This window comes from Antrostomus carolinensis, unplaced genomic scaffold (genome assembly GCF_000700745.2).
Source record: "Antrostomus carolinensis isolate BGI_N321 unplaced genomic scaffold, ASM70074v2 scaffold3912, whole genome shotgun sequence".
NCBI lineage: Eukaryota > Metazoa > Chordata > Aves > Caprimulgiformes > Caprimulgidae > Antrostomus > Antrostomus carolinensis.
Window position 1 is genome coordinate 22300 of NW_010297404.1, and position 22445 is coordinate 44744.

The 22445-nt window shown below is 35.3% G+C and overlaps 1 protein-coding gene across 1 annotated transcript in view; it reads right to left on the reverse strand.

Moving 5' to 3' along the window:
- Window positions 1-22445, reverse strand: part of LOC104520405 (regulating synaptic membrane exocytosis protein 1) — a gene marked incomplete at both ends in the record, with an annotated part of 139185 nt that overhangs the window by 19935 nt on the left and 96805 nt on the right. Inside the window, 7 exons of the mRNA XM_029083518.1 lie at window positions 549-731; window positions 6065-6136; window positions 8460-8537; window positions 12786-12869; window positions 18388-18477; window positions 18938-19051; window positions 19384-19461. Coding sequence (XP_028939351.1) covers window positions 549-731; window positions 6065-6136; window positions 8460-8537; window positions 12786-12869; window positions 18388-18477; window positions 18938-19051; window positions 19384-19461 — 699 coding nt within the window. The remainder of the gene's footprint in view (window positions 1-548; window positions 732-6064; window positions 6137-8459; window positions 8538-12785; window positions 12870-18387; window positions 18478-18937; window positions 19052-19383; window positions 19462-22445) is intronic.

Consider the following 22445-nt stretch of genomic DNA (forward strand, 5'->3'; position numbering starts at 1 on the left):
GAAGCAGATCACTGACAGGGAGAGCTTACTATTAAATACCCTTACCAGCTACAATAACATCAAACTCATTATAGTGGATAAGCACTGTTTATCTACTACACTAATGTTTCAAGTAGCTAATTTGCAATTTTAAGTAACACATTTGAGCAAGTTCAAAATACTGTTGGCTTTCACAATATGTAGACCAACTGACTCTCTCTTAGTCTGTAAGATCAGAGTTCGCTGTGTGAACAGCACGTAATTTCCTGCACAGTGTTTAAGCAAAATACTTTGATAATTTTGATATGGATACAGAACAAAACACAACAATGGAAGGACGAAACACAGTCATTTTTTTACTCTTATTGTAAGTTCAACAGCAAGAAGAACCATCTGGATGGTGAAGATAGGTGGTGTAAAGGATATGGGAGAAGTGTAAATACCATGAAGAGAGGATAATCTACAGTGCCAGAATGAGTGAATGCGCCATGTATGCTCAGGAAAGTACAACACCACACTGACACCTGGGAGGCAGAACATGAAAGCTGTGCTGTACATGTAATAGCAACCTTGTCAGAAGTGGAGAAGGTGGCGCCGACCCTCCGGGTGCTAGGTGATGTACAGAGCATAAGGGTCTGATACTAGAGTGCTCACTCGACCTTGAGCGAGCATGATGCTTTCCCCTAATGACTGGCTGTTCAGTTGTTCGTGGGGCTGGAAGTCCCCTTCTAGAAAGACATGGTGGCAGACCCCTAAAACATCAGGGCCAAAAAGAAACTGTTCAGTTGTTAGCTCTAGGCACACTTTCCCATGCCCCCCTCCACCAAAGAACATTGCAAATTGTGGTTGTAGGACCAGGGTTGACATTTCAGATTTAAGTTATTAATTCTGAATGCAAATCCATTTTCAAAACGACGAACTGCAGAACACTCACCACTGCAGATACACATGACCCTAATTCTGGAACTGTTGAACTGCATTCCATATAGTGGACAGTTGGCCAAAAAATCTAGCTGCATCTTAAACACAGCAAACACAAGCTAACAACACATATGACATAAGTACTAGCACAGAGTAGGTTATGAATACCTAGTTTTACCACAAAGCATTTATGTCTCTAAAACATACCTTTTATCTTTATTAAAAATATTAACTGGATTTCAATTAGTGCCCTAAAAAAGGACAATGTGTAAGCACATATATGAAATTCTCTTGGTTTCCTTAGTAGTTTGAAATCAGGAATCTATTTATCTTTCTGTTGTAAGCCCTAAAACAGAAATACAGTTCTGAAGGAACTCTAATGAAAATTATAATTAAAATATGCAGTAAAATAATTAATCATGTTAGTATAATAAAGCATAATTATTAGTAGTTTAATAATTGCATACACTGCAACTATAAGATAAACTGAAACATTTAAAGTTTGGAAAGTGACAAAATAATCCAACTGTGCCTTTTTATACTTCCTTGGTTTCCCAACAGTGCAGCATTTTGTAAATGGTACTACTGTATCTGCTGTAATTCCATTATTTCAGAAATTTCAGTTCCCTGTGATATCACTTCATTGTGAGTTTTTTTTTGTTTGTGGTTTTGTTTTGGTTTTGTTTCTCTGTTTTGTTTTGTTTTTTAATTTCTGCAGACTTACAAAGTCTGCCTTCAAACACCCAGCACTACTTTCCCACAAGATACAGTCAAAGTAACTAAAGGACTGTCTAGTTCATATGACTATCATATACTGAAAAGTCATCCTAAAAAAACAAGTATCTGTGAGGTAACATGCAGATGCCCACCGGGGGTAAGAAATGGGTTTGGTTTCAAAGTCATTTCATCAGTAACAGTTTATGAGGAAGTCCAGGCACAATGCAACAAAACCAGGATTCTGTTGCCCCTGCTATATTCCCTCTCTTAAACCCTAACCCTTCTTTAGCTCAACTCCTGGCTTGCCCTGGTGATAACCGTAACATTCTTGCAGAGACTGACTCCCCTGATTCTAAGAGATGCTTATGATAACAGAAATGAGTTCTGAAAATGCCTGTTTCTCCACGCTGACTGTAAAAGTAATCCATGCCAACTGTTTCATGCAATGAACTTTGAAGTACCTGGTTTATCAGATGGTTAAACATCATATCATCCATAAGGTAAATATGGATTCCACTCTGCGCCAGAAAAGTGCTGGCTTGCTTTTACTATGAAGGAATGCTCCAGTCTTACAAAGTGATCATGTTTTCAGTTCTGATTTTTCTCATTTTGGAAGCTAAATACCCTGGAATTTATGTGAGAGCCCAGTGAAGCAGTAGGAGAGTCTGTTCTGCCATTACAGAACAGACACTTTACCTGAGACTCAGAAACTTACCTCTTGCTCTTTCAGTAATACCCTTTTTACAGACCTGTCCCCTTCCACTAGAGAAAGAGAGGATCTGCTTAACTAAAATAAAGACAAATTAGGCTTAAGACTTGCATTAGCTGGGGTATTACATTGAGATGAATATACTACTTGGGGTGCAAATGAAGAATAAAGCTAAGAGGGAACTGGAGAAAAACTAGAGTGAATTTAAGGACTTGCTGGCCTAGAAGAAAGATCAGTTGCTGAAAGAAAGTCGTCTGCAAGTGGTTCATCAGGAGAATGAGACAAATAGGACCGAGCATAGGAAACCAAAGCTGGTGTATGACCGAGGAAATGAGACAGAAATGAGATGGGTATGGAGAGAAGAGGAATCTGGGAGAGAAATGATGCCTAGTAAGCAGTGAGACTACAACAAGCACATACGTGTGTATCTCATCTCCTGGTTCCTCTCTGCAAACAGCAAGCCTATTAATTCAACTGGCAATGGTTTGCAGGGGAATCCTGCAGGTTCTAGCTCTGCCTGCACACAAGAAAATTCAAAATCCTTTCTCTTCAGACTGATGCCTCAGTGACATATTTTAAATAAAACATGCTGCCACTTATAGAACTATGAATTGAAACTAAGAATAAGAGAGCATCGCCAATCCAGCATACCCCTGGCCCAGGGTCCTGTGTAAAATACAGCAAGTACAGTTAAAGACTGAAGGTATCACAACATATATGACAGATGACCACAAATCTGGTATTTCTGGGCTGAGCAGTTAGGGCTGAAAGAAAACATTTTAGGATTGGGATGAACCAATATTTACTACAGCTCTTCTCATTCACACAAGCACAGAAAAAGTTGGATTTTCATGTAGTTTTACTCCTTCAGAAGAGTTTACTGAATCCAGTCTTGAAGGCTTATCTCATCCAATTATCAAAGGAACTCTTAGGCTCTGTAAACTATCCTGAAAAGGTTTGCTTTCTCCCTTTTATGTACATTTCCTAAACTATCACAATACATAGAGAACTTAATCTTGCATAGCATGTGGAAAGGCTTTATAGAGAAGCTGATAGCATTGCAGGTATCTTATTCCAGTAATCTGTTTAGCTAATAGTAGACAAGATCTGCAAACTGCAAAATAAAGACTAAATCTAAACCAGATATTTGAGAAAGAAATAGTCTTGAGTTATATTTGCCATTTGACAAGAAAGTTAATCGCGTGTCCTATTACCAAAACTTTCTGACACTAGTGCAATATTAAATCTATGATGCAATACTACACTACAGCACTCAGACTTACTTAGACATTTGCATCCCACATCTAATAGCAATGAATCAACTTATGGAAACAGGAACCTACACCATGTGCCACAGAGATGTAAAGAGAAGAAGCACAATTCATGTGTCCCTATGCTCGTGTTGCACTGGGTTCATCACTCTTCAGATCATTAGAAATCAGAGCTGACTTTTCCAGAAAGTAAAAATGTAGCTATGGGGACTTACACTTTTGGTAACTGCTTAACTTTGGGGGTAGAAAAACTCAGATTTTTTTTTTTTTTTTTAATTTTCCTAAACACCTGTTGAAAGCAATTTCACATTGCTTTAAAAAACAAAAAAACCCACTCAAAATCCCCCAATTCCCCTCTCACCCCCCAAACCAACAACACCCTCCCCTCCCCACCATACGCTAGCACTAAGTACTGACTACAACTATTACCATATCAATGCCAAATTTATCTCAGCACAGCAATGACTGAAGTATCAACTTCCAATACATTAAATCCCATATAAATTTTGTATATAGACACTGTAGCAATATTTCACACTGGCCTCCAGACTCGCACTTTCACATATACCTAAATAAATCCTCAATTGTACACTATGAAAAAAAAAAAAAGTTTTGAATTATCCAGAGGAAAAGAAAATCTCAGAATTTCAGACCTGGGCTGGTCATTTCAAGCAGAGAAACACATTGTCCAAGCCTCAAAAAGGCCTCTTCTTCATAAATATAACTACATGCTTATCCTTAGAAATGGAGTCCACGTTCTACTGATACATTCAACTTAACAACTCATAATCAGTCCCTGCAAATTAGTTCCTATATCACCTGCCACATCTGAAATTCTAAGTATTTCAGGATTATGATTTACACCTTCCATATACTGAAATTAGCATAAAACACTAATTAGTGTAAACAGGATTTATTGAGGTATATGTTTTTGATCTATGAAGTTATCTTAACATCAGTAGAAGAAAGATGCCCCCAGTTCACACACTGAAACATCAGGTTTGAAATGTAAACACATAGATACACTGATTTGTCCAATTGCAAGTGTTGTGGGATTTCCTTTTATACTCTGACTGTGTCTCTCACTCCCTTGGCTCTGCCCTTTCGCCAATAGAATCTCTTTTATTTCCTTTTCCTTCCTTATCCTTTCTGTTGCCACACTTTCTAGTTATGTTTATGTCCTCATTTTTTCCTCTCTCATTTACTTCATATCACTTTCCTACCTTATCTTCCTTCTCAGATTTGTTCCAAGCTTTCTAATCATATAGTCTGAATGGTAATAAAGAACTCTGAGCCCCTTGGACCTCAGTTCCAGTGGCTCCTCTTACTCTTCAGAAGTTAAAAAAAAATGGGGCAAAAAATGGCTTTAGAAATCTCAATAGCAAAACTCTCCCTGGTTTAAACGCAGCAAGGATTTCAGCCATCATGTAGGTAATTTCTGAGGTCTAAGATGAGAAACAACTGGGCTTCTGTGACAACACAATCATCAAAACCAAGAAAAATGTAACCATTGCCTTTGGATCAGGAAGGATAATTTGTCACTTGAAGCAGTGAAATAAAATAAAAGCTCTGAAGTTTTGCTACATAATGTGCATTTTCATTGAAAATAAAAATCTGTGTTGTGTATTGTTCACGGAAGTTTTTTAACCCTCAGAATGTAAACAGAGGTACATTGCTCCTCCACTAATCAAGATCACATAAATCTGTTTCTGACAAAGGCAGGATCTCATCCCTCCTCACTGCTCTTATTACAGCTAATACACGGGGTATAAAACCTAACTAGATGTACTTACGATTTGGTATATTTTTTTTTTACTGTTTCTTAAGAGTTTGAATACATAACCCTATGCTACTGTACCATAAAAGCTAGAAGTTACAATGATATAGCTACAAGTACAGGAAAATCAAATTTAAATTAAGGTTAAAGTCCCAGTGTTTATATTAACTTTATGTAATGATAGATTATAAAATTTTCTATACATATTTAAATGTGTAACTTAGCATGTTTACATTATAAATGAAATTAATTTGATCAGAGACATCCTGAATTATTAATCTGTTAATATATTTTTCTCATCCTCAAAATTATTGTAAAATAGACAAGATCTTTCAAAAAAGATTAGTGGTAAAGCACAGAAAATGCTAAGCATTTATAAATTTCATCTTAAAGAGATCAAGATACTGGCAACAGGTCTCAGATTTTGGCTCATGAAATATAGGGACTGATAGTCTTTACCATTGGGATTTCCTGCAATGATGGAGAATGACAGAAAAATTCTGTATGTACACAACACAGCAAGCAGTGCTAATAACAGTGATACAAAGTAAATAATACTATAAATTACAACAACATAGCTTTTGGTACTGTCACAGATTTTCTACTTTAAAAGTCATATGAGAGATATATTCCAAGCACTGGAATCAGATTGATTACAAGAGATGTTCACTCATCAACCAGCAATCCTACCTTTCTGTTTCAGTTGCGGCGCCTTTCCTAGTTTGTTTTTGGCTGCTATATCTTTCCACTTTTCTGGACTGCCTGTGAAATGACATGTCAGAAAAGAAATAAACAAAGAAGAAAAAGAATACAAAAATATGAAGATTATATATTTATTAGTGTATTATAAAGCTAATAACAGAAATGGTTGACAGATGAAAAAGTGACAATTATCTGCATGAACAGGCTGGTGATTTGAGGTTTAAGACACGTGGCCCTGATTAGGTTTCATTGATGATGGTGTGAAAGTTATGAGGTACCAAAACAGGGGAGATGATAACATCAGTCTTGACTGAATGGTGCAGCTCCTTCCTGCTTCACATTTGTATGTGATAAGAAACAATGCCTCCTCAGAGGCCTTTGAGTCCTCTCTTGACAGAATAAAAAACAAATGCAGAGTAGACAGCAGGAAAAAAATTGTTACAGAAAGGACCAGAAAATGCTATTCAAATGTAAACTTTAAAAAAGGCTTTTAAACCTAAATTTCAAAAGCAAACCAAATACTACATCATATCAGATTTAAAGAATGCTGTCACTATATCAGTATAAACTTAGCTTTTCTAAAATTTCACTGTATTAAAACTTGTTAAAGTTTTTGAGATCAGTTTAAAACAATTCTATTTTTTCTAGTCAATATAAATAAGTTAGAAGTTTATTTCATTCCTTCACTTCTTTCCCAGATAAATCTTCTATAGAATTCCACCTGACATTTGGATAGTGAGGCACTAGTTACCTCTGACAATCTAAGCATTTGCTCTGATAGTAAATAAGAACAATGAATAGTAACATAAGTCAATAAATATAAGAACAAAGGTAAATCATGTTTCACCATTACAACCCAGGACTATAAATATACTAAAAAACTCTGCAAGTCTTGTGTGTTCCAAAATTTCCATTACTATCCATAGTAATGTGAGCATTTACAAATTGGGATTTACAATTTTAAATCTCCGATAATCATAAATATATATTAGTTTCTTAGAATAAAAAGTACATACAGCATTTCAGAAGTGGTCAAAACTGGGGAGTGATGATTATTCATTGATAGACTAGAATTGTTAACAAAACCTAACTTGCATCTTCCATTGGTGCAAAAAATATGTATAGGAACTTGCAATGATATAATCAATGTCATATATTAAGCTATAAAAGAATTACTGTGGGCAAAGCAAATAGATAAAAATAGTATTTAAAAATATATATTTTCCTTTTAAACCTTTGTGGTTATAAACAGTAATCCAGTGTCTGAACCTAAACAGCTGTAACATCAAATTATACCCAAAGAATATAATCACGGTGGATTTTCATAATCTGTACCCACTGCAATATTTGATAAGCATTATATTGTGACGCAGTATGCTTCACAACAAAGAAAATACTGCAGCAAAATACAAAACACTTATTGCATGAGCAGAGCTCACTCATTACCTGATGCTTTCTGGGTTTTAAAATAATATATTTTCTTGCCAAAAAATAATATCTCAGATTAAAAATTAAAATCCCTTTTGTCCTCAAACTATTTTCTCCAGATTTATTTTTTGTATATTCTCATTACCTTTAATTCTTTTTCTTTATCATGACAAATACAAGGTGGATACACAGGGAAACACATATTAAATGCTGCAGCTTTACTTAAAACCTAAGGTTAGCAAAGTATTTAAAGTCACATTTAGATCCACTGAATGCAGCAGCATTATCACTCAAATGATATCAGCCTCTTTGTTTGGTTGGTGATGGGGTGTATTTTCCTCTTACTCCTTATATCACTTGCTTAGACTGTGACATTACGTGTGATGGAGAAAAAGAGCACACAGTGACTACTCTTTGTGGGATGTGGAAGCTGAGATTAGAACATGCTTTCCAGTGAAAAGTGACAAAGTCATATATAGCACCAGTGAGCTAAATATACTTATGTCTCTGCTCTCTGTGCTGCCTTTGTGAGCAGCAGACATTAGAAATATGTTTAAAATGACAATTTCCTTTCTGTTTCCTTCCTCTTGCTAAGATGATGCTGTATACAATTCCTATGTGGCTCAACAGCCTACCCACAGCACTTGCAGTCCTGGCTGAGCTTGAGCACAGTGTGAGCATTGGCAGGTACAAATTTACAGGTAGGTGTCCTTCCATGCCCATGTATGATGCATGAAGAGTGCACTGGGGGTAAGAACACTTTTGTCACACTCAAATTTACCTCTGAAATGTACTTTATGGAGGATTAAATATTATCTATGAACAACACATGCATAAATGTACTCATACATAAAAAGAGGGAAAAAAAGTGAAAGTATTATGCAGAGTATATCAAGAATATACTATAACCAGTATCTCATTAACTTGGAACTATGATTTGAGTAAATAAGGATACCTCTGTGCTGCTCCAGGTTTAGCACTTAGGTGGTCTACACTGTCCTGTTTTGGAATGCAAGACTCCAGCGTCCTTGTTCTTCACAAAATTTGGAAACATGGATGTGAATTTGGACAAAATGAGCAGAAACAGAGAGATGGTCACATGCAGTGAAGGTGGAGACATGCAGTCAAATATATAAACCAAAAGCATTAAGGCACTATCTGCTGAGAAAAGCTGTATTTCTTATTTAACCTTCCGTTGATTTAATCCATACACTTTAAGGAAACATTAAAATTTTTAGACATAGTATCAACAGTCTAAGATGCAATAAAGTAAAGAATGGAAGCCACAACAATATTTTTAAAAATCTTTATACTCTACATGCTGAACGGCAGCACTGTGGCTTAACAGTTGCCATTATCCTTTTCAAAAATTAATCTGCAGTATTGTTGATTAGATTAATATATAAACCTGTATAGAACACCTTCCCTTAGGAATTTTAAAACTGTGTATTTTGTGTCATTATATGGTGAAATTCTCCTGCAAATGCAAGTCAATTCCATAATTTCATATATTTTGATGGAAACTTCATGTTCTGTTGCCAACCTGTCTGCTACAGTAATAATTAACAACTCAATAGCCAAGTACAATAACTGTATCAGCTTTTTTTAAAAAAAAATAAGTTCAGAATATTTCTTAATTTCTGTATTATTTTCATTTCTGCTGAATCTGTTTAAGAACCTCAGAATTTGTTCATGGCTTTCCATTTGACAGAAATATTATTAGCTTGTTGGTTTATTATTAGTTTTTTATGGAATATATGGTAAAAACACTTTTTTCATGATAAAAGTTTATCAGTGTATGATTATTTTTTTTCAAATACCACATTTCACTTTTAATGAAAAAACTCAGCAAAATTTGCAGTCTACTAATGATCTAAGCTATGTAATAAACTTGCATCTGTACCCTCATCATGGTAAGGAAATGCTAAAATTTATCTTTAAGGTCATAAATCTATCAACTGTCACACCAAATCACTGATCAGTAAGGTCTTGTTACATATATAGACAAGCACTATATATTACTTTATACACAGACTATTCACAGTCCATGTTCCAAAGACTCATGTGCCTCAAAATATTTATCACTGTTGAGTGTAAACAAAAGCTACACACAGAAATATTATAATATACCTATTAAAATTAAAAATTACTATTCCTAAAGTGAAAAAAATATCATTTTTATAAAAGTCAGTATCTAATACTTAAATTGATTTATTACTGTCTTGTACAAGAGACCTCAGTCGTTTGCAGTAAGTCTGTTCATTTGTGTAGCCTCAAAGCCATCAAGAATGTCATGTTCAATACTTCCTGATTTTTCCTGAAGACTTCTGAAAGACTGGATCTACATGGCATGTGAGCTGGGAGGTCACAACTACTCTGAAGGCTTGGTAGCTCCTCACGCTCATTCCTAACATTTCAATTCATGTCTTGCAAAAATGCCTCCCTGATCAAGCCACAGAGTGTTGCTGGAAAGACAGGAAAGGATCGTCCAGGTTGAATCATTCTGCTGCTGGCAGAGCATGGAACACCTCAAGTTCTCTTTGTGAAAGTACCAGAAGGGTACTTGCTCTACAGTTGGCTTCAGGATGACTCTAGGACAAGCATTCTTACAGATGCATGCATGACTGACAAAAGCTACTTCTCTTAACTGAAAGCATATGACATTTAATTTTTTAAAAGGCTTATTTTATTCAGTCTTGTTTTTATGCTGAAATTATATATAGTCTCCTCAAAAAGAACAGTCTGAATAAAATTCCCATCTACCATTAAATGCTCAACTTTCATTTCCCTTGTTTTTATTATCAAGTACAATGCAACAATTTTGCATTCTCCAGTTACCAAAAAGTTTTCAACTTTAGATAGACTTTCTAATTATCATTTCCAATACAAAACCCACAAAACCTCCCAGCAATGATGCTATTAAATAAAAACTAAAAACTATTCTTTAAAATGTCTTAAAGAAATACATGATACTAAGCAAACACTTGTTAATTCTTAACACTGAAATAACATATAACCCATGTCTTCATCTTGTGGAGATACATCAAGGAGTCCCTTTTTCTGATATGGTAAGCGAACAAATTCTAGAATAACAACAATCCTGCCACGATCTTTACTAAAATTTATGTTATGAAATAATATCAATAAATACAATATTGCAAAATCTTAAATGATCAAAATTAGAAATAATGCGTGTCATATGTTTAAGAAATGTATTCAGAAACAGATTTTGATTGCACCCTATATGCAAATTAGGCCAATTTGGAAGATAAATCTGGAATGTACTTGAATAAAGAGTAAAATGACACCTGTCACAGTCAATTAATCTGTGAAAATACAATTTGAAAGCAGTGATAAGCAGTTAGTTACCCCTGCTGATCCATCAGACACTCATTCCCTGACACACACTGCATCAGTTGTCAAATTGGTACAAGCACATCTTTAAAAAGCCATAAGTTATAGAACTAAGTGGTGTTGGGTAACCACCAAAGCTACAGGAAATAATCAGAAAGAATGTGAACTTGGCCATGCAATGCAAAGAGCCCAAGATTCTCTGAACTTCTCTCAATCTGGGAGAAAGATCCTGGAACTGTGAGGCTGCAACCAGTCACCAGGATTGGGGTTAGTCTGAACTCCTTGTAGGCTCATCACTGGCTGCATGACTGGGATTTGGTGACCAGATCACCTACAAGACCTCCAAGAACAAGGTGGCACTGATTTCACTATGAAAATTAGACTGCTGTTTCTCCAACTCAAATTCTTTCCCATAATAGATACTATATCCTGCAGATGCTTTACTGTACTGTGTTTGCTAACAGGTATTAGATGATTGCACTCTCTCCACAAAACTTTGCCTGACATCAAAAGGCTTATAATCCTGCATTAAAGATGGCAGTATTTAGATGAAAACCTCGTATCACTGATATGTGATACGATTATGATTTAATTCCAGTCACTCAACGACAAGATTTTAACAAATCTGATCCACTCAAGTCAAAGACAGTCTTTCCATTGCCTTGAAAAATGGGAAGTGAAATTACTTAAAATGCCTACAAAGTTCATTTGTAAACTATGAATAGCTGTCCCATCAAAGGGATGTGTTGGCAGAATTTCCAGAAATGCAGTATCTGTAAGGAGGGACAATTTTGAAATAAAGTTTCAGAAATTTAATAATTTCCAATTCCGCTTTACTCAAATAAAACAAAGTGCTATCCAACCACAATTACACTCTAACCACCTTGTATTAGTAGAATACATCCAGTATCAAGCAAACGTGACAAATTCCAGTACAAATATGTCTTCTGGATAGACTTTAGCAGAAGGTAAGCACTAGCACTACAGTAACTGAGTTTTATCCATACACCAGTCTTACAGTGCAACTTCATAAGGGTTTACACATGTATGAATTTACATGAACCATTTGTATCCTGTCATCTACTGCACACAAAAAATTTGAAGCGAAAATTTTGAATTTGCATCTCAATAGAAATTATAATATCTGCTTAAAAGTGCTCCAGATCTATCTGGGGAAAAAAAAAAACCCAAAAAACCCAACACAACAAAAAATTTATACTGTCAAAGTAACAGAAAACCAAAGCTTATTTGAGTAGAAAGTTCATTATATGAAAAAAAACACAGGTGCTTTTATTAATCATAGGTAGTATTTAGTATAAAAAATTATTTAAAGCACTAGGGTTTTTAACCAAAACCTACCTTGTTAGGAAAACCTGCTCCATGGAAACCATCCCGATTTAGGACAGAATTTACGAACAGTGCCAATTTTTACATACATAGCAAGTGTTACCAAGACTTCCCACATATTAGTTTGTGGGCTTTTTTTCCCCCTTAGGAACAGTTTATTGAGGAAAGAAAAAAACCCAGTAAAAATGAAAATAAACATCTAGACAAGGAACAGGCTCTGAAACAAATATTTATCATATTATAAAGCACCACAGTGAGAACACCACCAACATTTACAGAAGCACATAGAAACAGACTAAAGAACATTAACACAGATGATGTTCTGTTGTATTAAATGTTATTTCACAGATTGTGACCATCCAGGCAAACAGAAAACTTGAAGAGACATTAATTCTCTGGTGCTTTATAACAGTTCAACAAAATGCAGAGATGATATCTAAGCTGCTGTTTTATTTTGGGCTTCTGGAGGTTGTAAGTTTCTCTCTCTATATATACATGCATACTTTTAAATTTCAGTATACTCCTCTAAGAGTGCAAGATGCAGTAAGCCACTTTTCAACTCGGAGGAGTTGACTAGTACCTGTCATCCTCCGGAGATGCATGCTGGATATGAATCCTGGGACTAGTAGGTCGTCTCCTCTCTAGGGAGGGGGACCATCTACCCCTGTTTGCCCGTTCAACAAAACAGGAAAAAAATAGGATATTTAGTTTGTCATATAATTAAATATATGGGATTTGGGACTGGAAAAATACCCCAAAAAGTAATGAAAGTGTGTCATTTAATTATTTTTTCTAGGAGTTTTCTAATTTTCAAGGATACTATTCTTATGGCTGCTTACTGCAGAAACATTACAGCTGAAGTAGAGAGAATGTATGCCCAAAGTTGCAGAATTTAGACTAATACAAATGTTTTACATAGCATGCCATTAAGTTTGCAATTATTCTCAAACGCTAGACTGTCAAAAGCCTGTCATTCACATAGAAAGTTGTCATTCTATACTAGGAGAGCTTTTCAAAGACCATGTGACATTCACTTTCTGTCAACTACTGGCTAGTACTTTAAGCCCATCTCTCCTAGCTCTTGGCACAGAAAAATATAATCTCAGTAAAAATGTAGGACTATGAACTATAAAAAAAATTCTAAGGCATAAAATGACCCTTTTCTGGAAGGTAATGAAAGAGTAAGGGTAAATTAGCTACAACTAAGCTACACACATTTGTGTACAAGTACTGGGTTGGGGTTTTTTTTCATTTAAAAATATATACTGAAAGTGTGTGCAGCCAGCTTTGTCTTCCATTCATTTGTCTGTATCCCTGCAGTAAAGGCCAGTAGATTATTCTATATAATTAAATTTAACAAAAAAGACCTGAATTGAGAATGAAAGCTGGTGTCTCACATTATTTTCTTCTTGAAAAAAAAAAAATTAATTTAGAATTACATATACTATACTAAAGACTAGTGTTGCTTATTTTGTTGGATGTGATGTGGTTATAAAGTGCAAGTGTGTATGTATAACAACTTACAAAATCAAAATATAGTGATTAATTTACAAACAGCAAGATGTTTACACAAGCTGCATGACTATCTAATATTTCACTTTCTGAGGCATCCTTCCAGTCCATGTAATAAGGAAAAGGGTTTAATTTATGGAACATGCAAATAACAAAAGTTTCAAGGAGATTAGCATCACTTGAACAGTTAGATAGATATTTCAGAAGTTTCAAGAGGAAACAGGTTGTTAGTAGTAAGTTTCTTTCTCTCTCCAAAGCAAGAGTTAAAGAAAATGTTAATGCATCAGTGCACTCAGGCAAAGCCCTTAATATGCTGATATCCAGTACAAATATTAAACAGCATTTGATAGAATTAATTAGGTCATGCAGTATGAACTTTGAGAACATGCTGCCTTTCACTGAATATTGAATGACCATGAGCCACAGTACAATGCAGACAAACATGCAATAACCTATTCCTTTACATGGTTGAAAAGAATGAGAAACAAAATACATTGCATACTTAATGCAAAGAGTTGTTTTACTGTATGTTATTTTAAATGTAAATGGTGATATTCAACATAACTGTTAAAGGCATGCAATATAAACTCCTAATACTTCAGACGTATTAAAAAACCTTGGAAAAATCAACATGAAATCAGGACAGGTCTTAATTGTATCAAGTGACAGTTCCAATTTCTCTGTTATCTATTTATGAGCAGGTAACAGGTAACAGTTGAGCTTTGTATCTTGTTTAGGTGGTAGTGACTAGCTGATAGCAAACATCCGGAAGATCTTTGAAATGTTTTGATTCCTACTGCAGCAAAGTACCTCAGAACAAACTTAACACAGCTGCTGGGCTGCATTTTGCAGATACGCTGACCCTGTTGCACATGAACTAATTCCTGAGCCATGCCCCTTGGTTTTATTTGCTCAGATCTCCATTAACTAACCTCTCAGGACCAAAGCATACAAGTAGTACCAGTCCAAACACTGCTCTTGCACTAGTTGCTAATACAGACAACAACTGTTTGCAATACAAGAAACTTAAATGGTAAATAAGAGCCACACTATGTATTATTAAGTAACTACCACTGTCTGCAATCCTATATCAAGCTGGGGAAGATGCTATTATGATAAGGAACCACTGCTGAATCAGTGATACTGTACTTAAATCCCATGCCTACATGCTTTCCTGACTGGAGCCTGGGGGTCACAAACAAACTTCTCCCTTCTTAAGAAATTGTATCCAATTTACAAGAAAAAAAAAGCAGAAATTTTGAGACACAGTGAAAAGGACAACAAAAAAATCATGCTAGAGGAAGTAGCAGAAGCAAAAACATATTCAACGGCATTAGAGGACATTTATGATTATACTATAAATTAACATATGCCTTGAAGTTCATCACAGGAACTTCAACAAGACAATCATTTTGGAAAAAAACAAAAATAAAAAACCAGCTTGGAATAAATAGGAGAAGGGGGAAAAAAAGGAAAGGAAAAGGTAGGCATGGTGCAACTGTATAGATGTATTACCAGGGGCTGGATACTTTTGAGTATCCTAGGGTATACTATGCCCAAGAGAAATATATGAAAGATTAAGTCCTGTACCAAAACATTCCATTTACCAAAGTCTTTGGCAGATCTGTGTCAAGGCAAAGTCAGTTTGCCAGTCAAGTTATACAGACTTTCCTTGCTCAAGTGATGAAGCTTAGAGCAGGAGAAAAGGAATGTCTTTTATTTCTGTTATTTTGCTTTTGTTTTAGCACAGCTAACAAGATTTATATAACCCAAATTCATATGGAATGAAAGTATTTTTCTGCTGACATATGTGGGTCAATAAAATGACTTCTAGTGGCAAAACAGCATCTTAAAAAAACAGTAACTACTCCAACCATTCCCAACGACATTAATGATGTTATATAAAGTTTAAGGATCAAAACCATTTCCAACAAATCATTGACACAGAGAAATAGGGCTCTACTGTCCATCAGTTACTCATAGTCAATACCATTTTGTTTAAAAAGCTCAAGTGGACTATTTTAACTCTTGATCTCAAATACAATCTAATTTATACCCTCTGAGACAAAAAGTTAGGGGGAAAAAGTAGAAATAATTTTCCATAGTTGAGTATACTAATAATTTTTGTTAAAGAAAATACACAATGCCACATTTAGAAGTCTATTGTTATATTTTGAGGACTAAAAGTCTAAATTTTTAAATAAAATCTACAATTCCATTCAGGAGGTGGAGAGGAAATGCCATGAAAGCAACTAGCAATACCTTCAGCATAGGTCCCTCAAATATAATAATAATAAAACGGTGCTGTCTAGATTGGACTTCACAAAACCATACAGTGTTTCTTTTTGCTACAAGCAGAACCAACTCTAAACCTGACAGATGTTTGTCTAATCTCTTGTTAGACAGCCTCCAGTAATGAAGTCAAGACAAACTTTTCCATATTATCTACTGAAGTGTTTCATTATACTTGCTTTCATAAGAGCTTTCCTACTTTTTAAGAGGAATCTATCTTACTGTATTTTAAAACTCCCTTCTTCTTGCCTTGTCCAGCACAGAAACAAAATGCTTTCTACATACTTTGAACTTAATTCTGTGTTCTTCAGACTACAGACTCCTCTATCATTACACGCAACTGTTCACTAACCTCATGTTAAAGTATAAGCAGATACATTCAACAGTGGGGAATGAAATCTAAAATTAGCTTCCCCCTCAAAAAAAAAAAAAAAGATGTTTTTTATACATTAAATATAACATCTTCCTCCAAAAATTGGGCTGTATTGGAAAAGCATCATCTATATCAGAAGAAAAGAAAAAAGAAGCAGGTCCTTAATCCTCTGTCAGAGCCACACAGCTCTCATTATTTTCAACAAAACGATCATTGAAAATTTGAATATGAATTTCCTGAAAAAGAGCTTTTCTGCATCCCTATGAAGGATCCCAAGTCAAAAGGACCTATTTAGGACTTCTAAAATCAAAGAAGTAAAAGTTTCATAGTGATGGACCATTTTTCTGGAACAGGCCCACAGATGATTTGGCAAAACCATGTGTTTAGTAGCAGTAGCAGTTTGTTAACAAAGACAAAATGCTTCCCCTTATGAGGAACTCTGAAAAAATGCTGCAGATTTTGTGCAGTGCCTATTGGGCAGGGCTTGCTGGACGTGAATTATAAAGACATAACAGAACTAGTTAACACCAGTGAGAGGTGTAGTTTTGAGTATAATATTTTAACTAGATAGTTTACCACTAGCAGTTACTGTTTCATTGAATATTCACCTTGACGGGTGGCATCTTGAAATAAAAGAACAAAACATACTGCTCATGTCCATACATTACTACATTAAACAGCTGCTTCTAGGTGAATACATCCAAATATATCTACACACTTAGTTATTACTTTTTTTTTTTTTAAATCTAGAATTATATTCTGTATTTCATTCAGAGTGGCCTTATTTCTGTAATTTTTTTTTAATAACCATGTATATATTATGTATGATATCTTGAGCTCAGTCTTAAAAAGGAACTACTGTAGGGCCATCTGAGACATCTCAGCAGAACATTAGTCACTCTGCAACAGGGGCACACCTTGAGAAGCACACAGTTCCAATCAAGGTGCAGCATGAAGTGGGGAAGAGGGAAAGGGAAATTTCACAAAAAACTCAGGAGAAACCTTATCACAAAGAGAAAAGTACGTTCTTATTGCCTTTCTTTACAGGTCCTCTGCCAAAATAATACAACTGCTGCAACTGTTATACCCACCACACTGTGGGTTGATGAACAAAGCGACTTTGTACTGTTAAGTACCACACCAGGTGAACATGTATTGCACAGATGAAATTGTAATTCCACCACATTCTCACTCAATGGGAGCCTATTATTGCCTTTAGAGAAACTAAAATCTCAAATGGTGTAGTTCTTAGCAAAAAAAACAGACGAAAACTTCTCTTCTAAAACAATCCCATCTGTCAAACACAGCAGTACTATTTGGTTCACCTAAGATTTTGAACAAAGCTATTGTAATATTAAAAATTCAGAAAGCATCCATAAAATGGCTACACAATGTATGTGACACAACAATATTTCATTGAAATTGTGAACATGTATTCTTTAGACTTGTGTGAGCCTTAATATAATATCACAGAGTGAAAAAAGCTTAATGCAGTGATTTGCCTTGTAATTGCAAAAGCAGATGCAGCAGATTAGATTAAGAAAGCAATGAAGTTTGGCTGTGTTGTAGAAAATACACTACTATACAAAATACAGTCCTGGTTTGAAATATGACATTTTTGTCGTAATTTATAAATTATGTCATCACCTTATTAGCAGTCCAAAGAACAGGCAAAAAACAATACTTTTTAGCAAATGATGATGAAGATTAACAACCAAATGCTACTTTGTCAAAATGCTTAACACTGCATAGCTATTATCAGCATACTGAGGACTTTTGCAAACAATGACATCAGCTTGAACTGAAACAAGGGAAGAAGCCAGAAGCGGTTACAAACTCCAACGCACAATTTACATGACATACATGGATATAGGAGCAAAAATGTCTACAAATACCAAAGCAGACATGAATGTACAAGAATGTAGAATACTCATATGAATTAAAACAAAATTGATAAAGATCACCAGCACAGATGACAAGAAATCCATAAGTTTTTATGTTATACCTTTCTCGTTCTGGTGAATGCAAACTAGTATCTGGTCTCAAGCAGTTGGTACTAGCACTCCTAGCCCTGTCAAGGGAGGGCTGTAGTTCACTAGTGCCAGTGCATTGCATCCAATGGTAGAAGAGAAAGAAAAAGAAAACAAAGAAAGGAATACAATGTTAGATATTAACTCATAAAATAATGCTCTCTCTACAGAAAATGTAGAATCACAATGATTTAATTAAGGGAACATAAAAGAGTTGACTGGATGACAGTGCCAAAATTTTTTTAGAAAATAAAAGCAAACAAAAGACTGCTAGAAATTTTTTGCTAAGATCATTGAAATGTTTAAAACTGAATGAGACAGAACAATATCCACTCATAAGAAAGCGGAATGAGAAATACCAAACAATAAATTTCAATTCTTATTAAGAGCAGTAAATCTTAGGCCAACATAAAAAGACGTAATACACTACTTTTATGTGAAACCACTTTACAGTGAAGCTCTTTTATTCTGCAAATCCATATGAGATACCAAACAGGAGGGGGGAATTAATCCTCAGTTTCTTACCTAACCAGTAGATAATCTCCAAAGTTCGGTATTTGTGAATTAAGGCAATCACGAAGGAGTGTAATATCCTGTCTAATCACTGATTTGGTCTTAGCACATGCAGGAAGAGTTGAGCTTTGTAAATTAAAATTATTTAAACAAAATTAAAATAAATTTGACATGTAACCAAAATCATATGCACAAACAAAAGCATGTAACAAAGAAAAACAGGCGATGTGTAATTTTAACAGCGAAAAAAATGTTACCTAATACAAAGTGGTTTGTTTTTTCTTTTTTTTTTTGTAATGTAGGGGTTAATTCAGATAGTTATATGAAGTTATTTTAGGATTATATCCCTTATCAGTTATAAAAACTGTATGAAACTTTTTTTTTTTTTTTTTTAACAAGGTGAGACTATTTTTTAGAAAGGAACTAACTACTTAAAGTGGACTCTAAACACTTCTTACCTGTATAGGTTCCAATGGGTACCATTTTCTAGTAAAGGCATCTTGGGTGGTAATGTTTTATAGTGCCTATCAGAACTTCTTGAATGTGGGGGAACAGAAAAGAAAAAAGAACACAAAACCATGCCAGAAATAAAAAGACAGGTAAAGGTAAGGCAAGACTGACCAGAACATAAAACAAACGCATAATATTCTACTACATTTTATTGCTGTAATGAGTAGAATTCTCAAGATATGTTTTTCTCAACTCAACTGCTGTGACAGCTATCTGGGGGACAGTATCACAAACTCAATTATAGATGTATTAGCATCTGGCATTTTTTAATGTGTAAGTCTTTTTGAAGTGGTGTATCAGCTTCAAAATCTAACAGTAATTAAATTCTATTAATAATAAACTAATTAAAGAAACTTAGGAGATCTACTTTATCAGCCAGAAGAGCAGCATTCTGAGATGCTATATGACAACTGTTTAATATTATCGCCTACAGTGCATGAAATTTTAGAACCAGAGATGTTTGCTGGTTGGGAACAGGTTGCCCAAGGAAGTTGTGGATGCCCCCTCCCTGGAAGTGTTAAAGGCCAGGCTGGATGAGGCTTTGAGCAACCTGGTCTAGTGGAAGGTGTCCCTGCTGATGGCAGGGGGGTTGGAACTAGATGATCTTTAAGGCCCCTTCCAAGCCAAACCATTCTATGATTCTATGATTATTATCCAGCTCTATCCAATGAACAAGAGAGAAATTTAAAGGCAGACAGTGGCTGCCAAACAGGAATCATGACCATTTAATGGTTCAGGGTTAATAACCAAGTTCTAACAATTTTCCACACACCCTACCAGGACAGAGCTGTGGTGCTATTAGCAAAAGGACCAACAGCCTTAAGGATTCTGCAGCTTCAAGAACAGTCTGTCCCAACAGGACATTTTGATTCCCATTAAGTCTTGGACCTAGGCACAGCAGATCAACATTACAAACCTGGCTGTGTCACAGACAGATGAAACAAATCTCTGCCTGGAAACCCTAGTGTTTGTAAAACCCTGAGGGATGTAACAGAGGAGCTTTGACCCTTCTTGTACAGGTTTAGTGGTCGTCACTGCTGACATCTCTACCAGAGGTGACTGTGACATTATAAAGTTGGAATAAAGGATTTGTTGTCCATCAGGTCAATCCTGGTGTACTAGCAGATACTACCAATCAAAGTGGGTGTGACCTAAGACATGGTCTGTGACCACCCATGGTCTGTGGCATAGATACGTATGTCCTTCCACCATTTCTGCTATTAGTCAATAACTGCATACAGATGCACAGGATGGACAGCTAGGACTAGTGTTATTCTGAACTGGTGTATTAAACTAACCACAGATCTTAACTTTATAGCTTGGACTATCTCATATTAGTATTTCTTTCATTTAACATTAAATCCTTAACATTTCCTTCCCATTTGAAGTTGAAGCTGTCTCAACAATTTAATTTAAATATTATTCAACAACCTGTCTAGAAAACAAGGATAGAGCCTTATAAAGTTTCTCACATGAATAAATCGGAAAGAACACTACAAATGAGAAAGGACAAAAGATGGCAACCAATGTGCAGACCAAATTTTTGTTGAAAGGGTTTTTGGGACTATTCTGTCAAGGATGGATTTTGGCAGTTTTCTGGGTATTATTTAAACTTGGAGCAGGCTGTATAAGCCTCAGAGTTAAACTTAAAAATCAGTCTACTGTGTTCTATTGCCTTTATATTCACCTTCAATACATTATTAAAAGTACCACTCAGTTTTATAATATACCATAACCGTTACTTTAAAGGGGTGAATTTGTTACTCTTCTTGATCATAAAAAAATAACAGTAATAATTACAATAAGGAAAAAGGTAATAAAGGGCTGTACTCTTTGAATTCAATGTAACTCCTACCTACCTTTATTGGTGCCCATGCACAATATTTAGCTAGTTAACTGGACAGATTGGTTAGTAGATTTGTAACTACTGGAAATCCATTAGGTTTGGCCAAGCACATCAGTAGTTCATCATAAAATATTTACTTTGTGAATTAAGTAAGAATTTAAGCATTGTCACAGAATCACAGAATGTGAGGGATTGGAAGGACCTCGAAAGATCATCTAGTCCAATCCCCCTGCCAGAGCAGGAACCTAAATGAGATCACACAGGAAGGCATCCAGGCAGGTTTTTAATGTCGCCAGAGAAGGAGACTCCACAACCTCCCTGGGCAGCCTGTTCCAGGGCTCTGTCACCCTCACTGTAAAGAAGTTTCTTCTCAAGTTTAAGCGGAACCTCCTGTGTTCCAGTTTACACCCATTGCCCCTTGTCCTACCATTGGGCATCACTGAGAAGAGCCTGGCTCCATCCTCCTGACATTCGCCCTTTACATATTTATAAACATTAATAAGGTCATCCCTCAGTGACCTCAATTGTCATTGAAGAACTCTAATTAAAGTTCTAATCTTTAACAAGGAAAGGAAAAAGCACATAGCTGGGGGAAAGGAGGGGGGTGAAGATATAAAAGATGCAGTGGAAAGAGAAAGGCCATAGGAAGGAGGCAGGAAAGATTGCTGTTATATGATAATAAACAGACATAAAATAACAAGGAGTGAAATAAATCATTAACCTTTAAAACCTAACATTTTGAGGAAAAAGGGGTTTTTAGCTGAAGTATAAGCATGAAACTCTTTTTACTGATAATAAAAACTTAAGTTTTAATTTAACAGCTTCACTGACACACAGATTGTTTTGAAAATTTTCATATTTATCATTTTACCTTTATACTACTGTACCCTAGAACCCTGTCACAGCATCTTCAATAGTGCTTCAAATTTGATGAAGAGAAAGCAACTGAGGCATATTAAAAAAAACCAAAAACTCTACTCTGTAAGGGAAAATTCTACACTAAGTAAATGAACAAGTACATTAGAGGTTTTAAAAGTTTGATTGTTTTAAAAACATAGCACTGATGTAAAACTGTTAGCAACACCCAGATCCCTAACAGAAAAATGGCTAACTACTTGGCTGAAGTAGCTGAATGGTACACTCCTTCAACTTCAACCTACATTT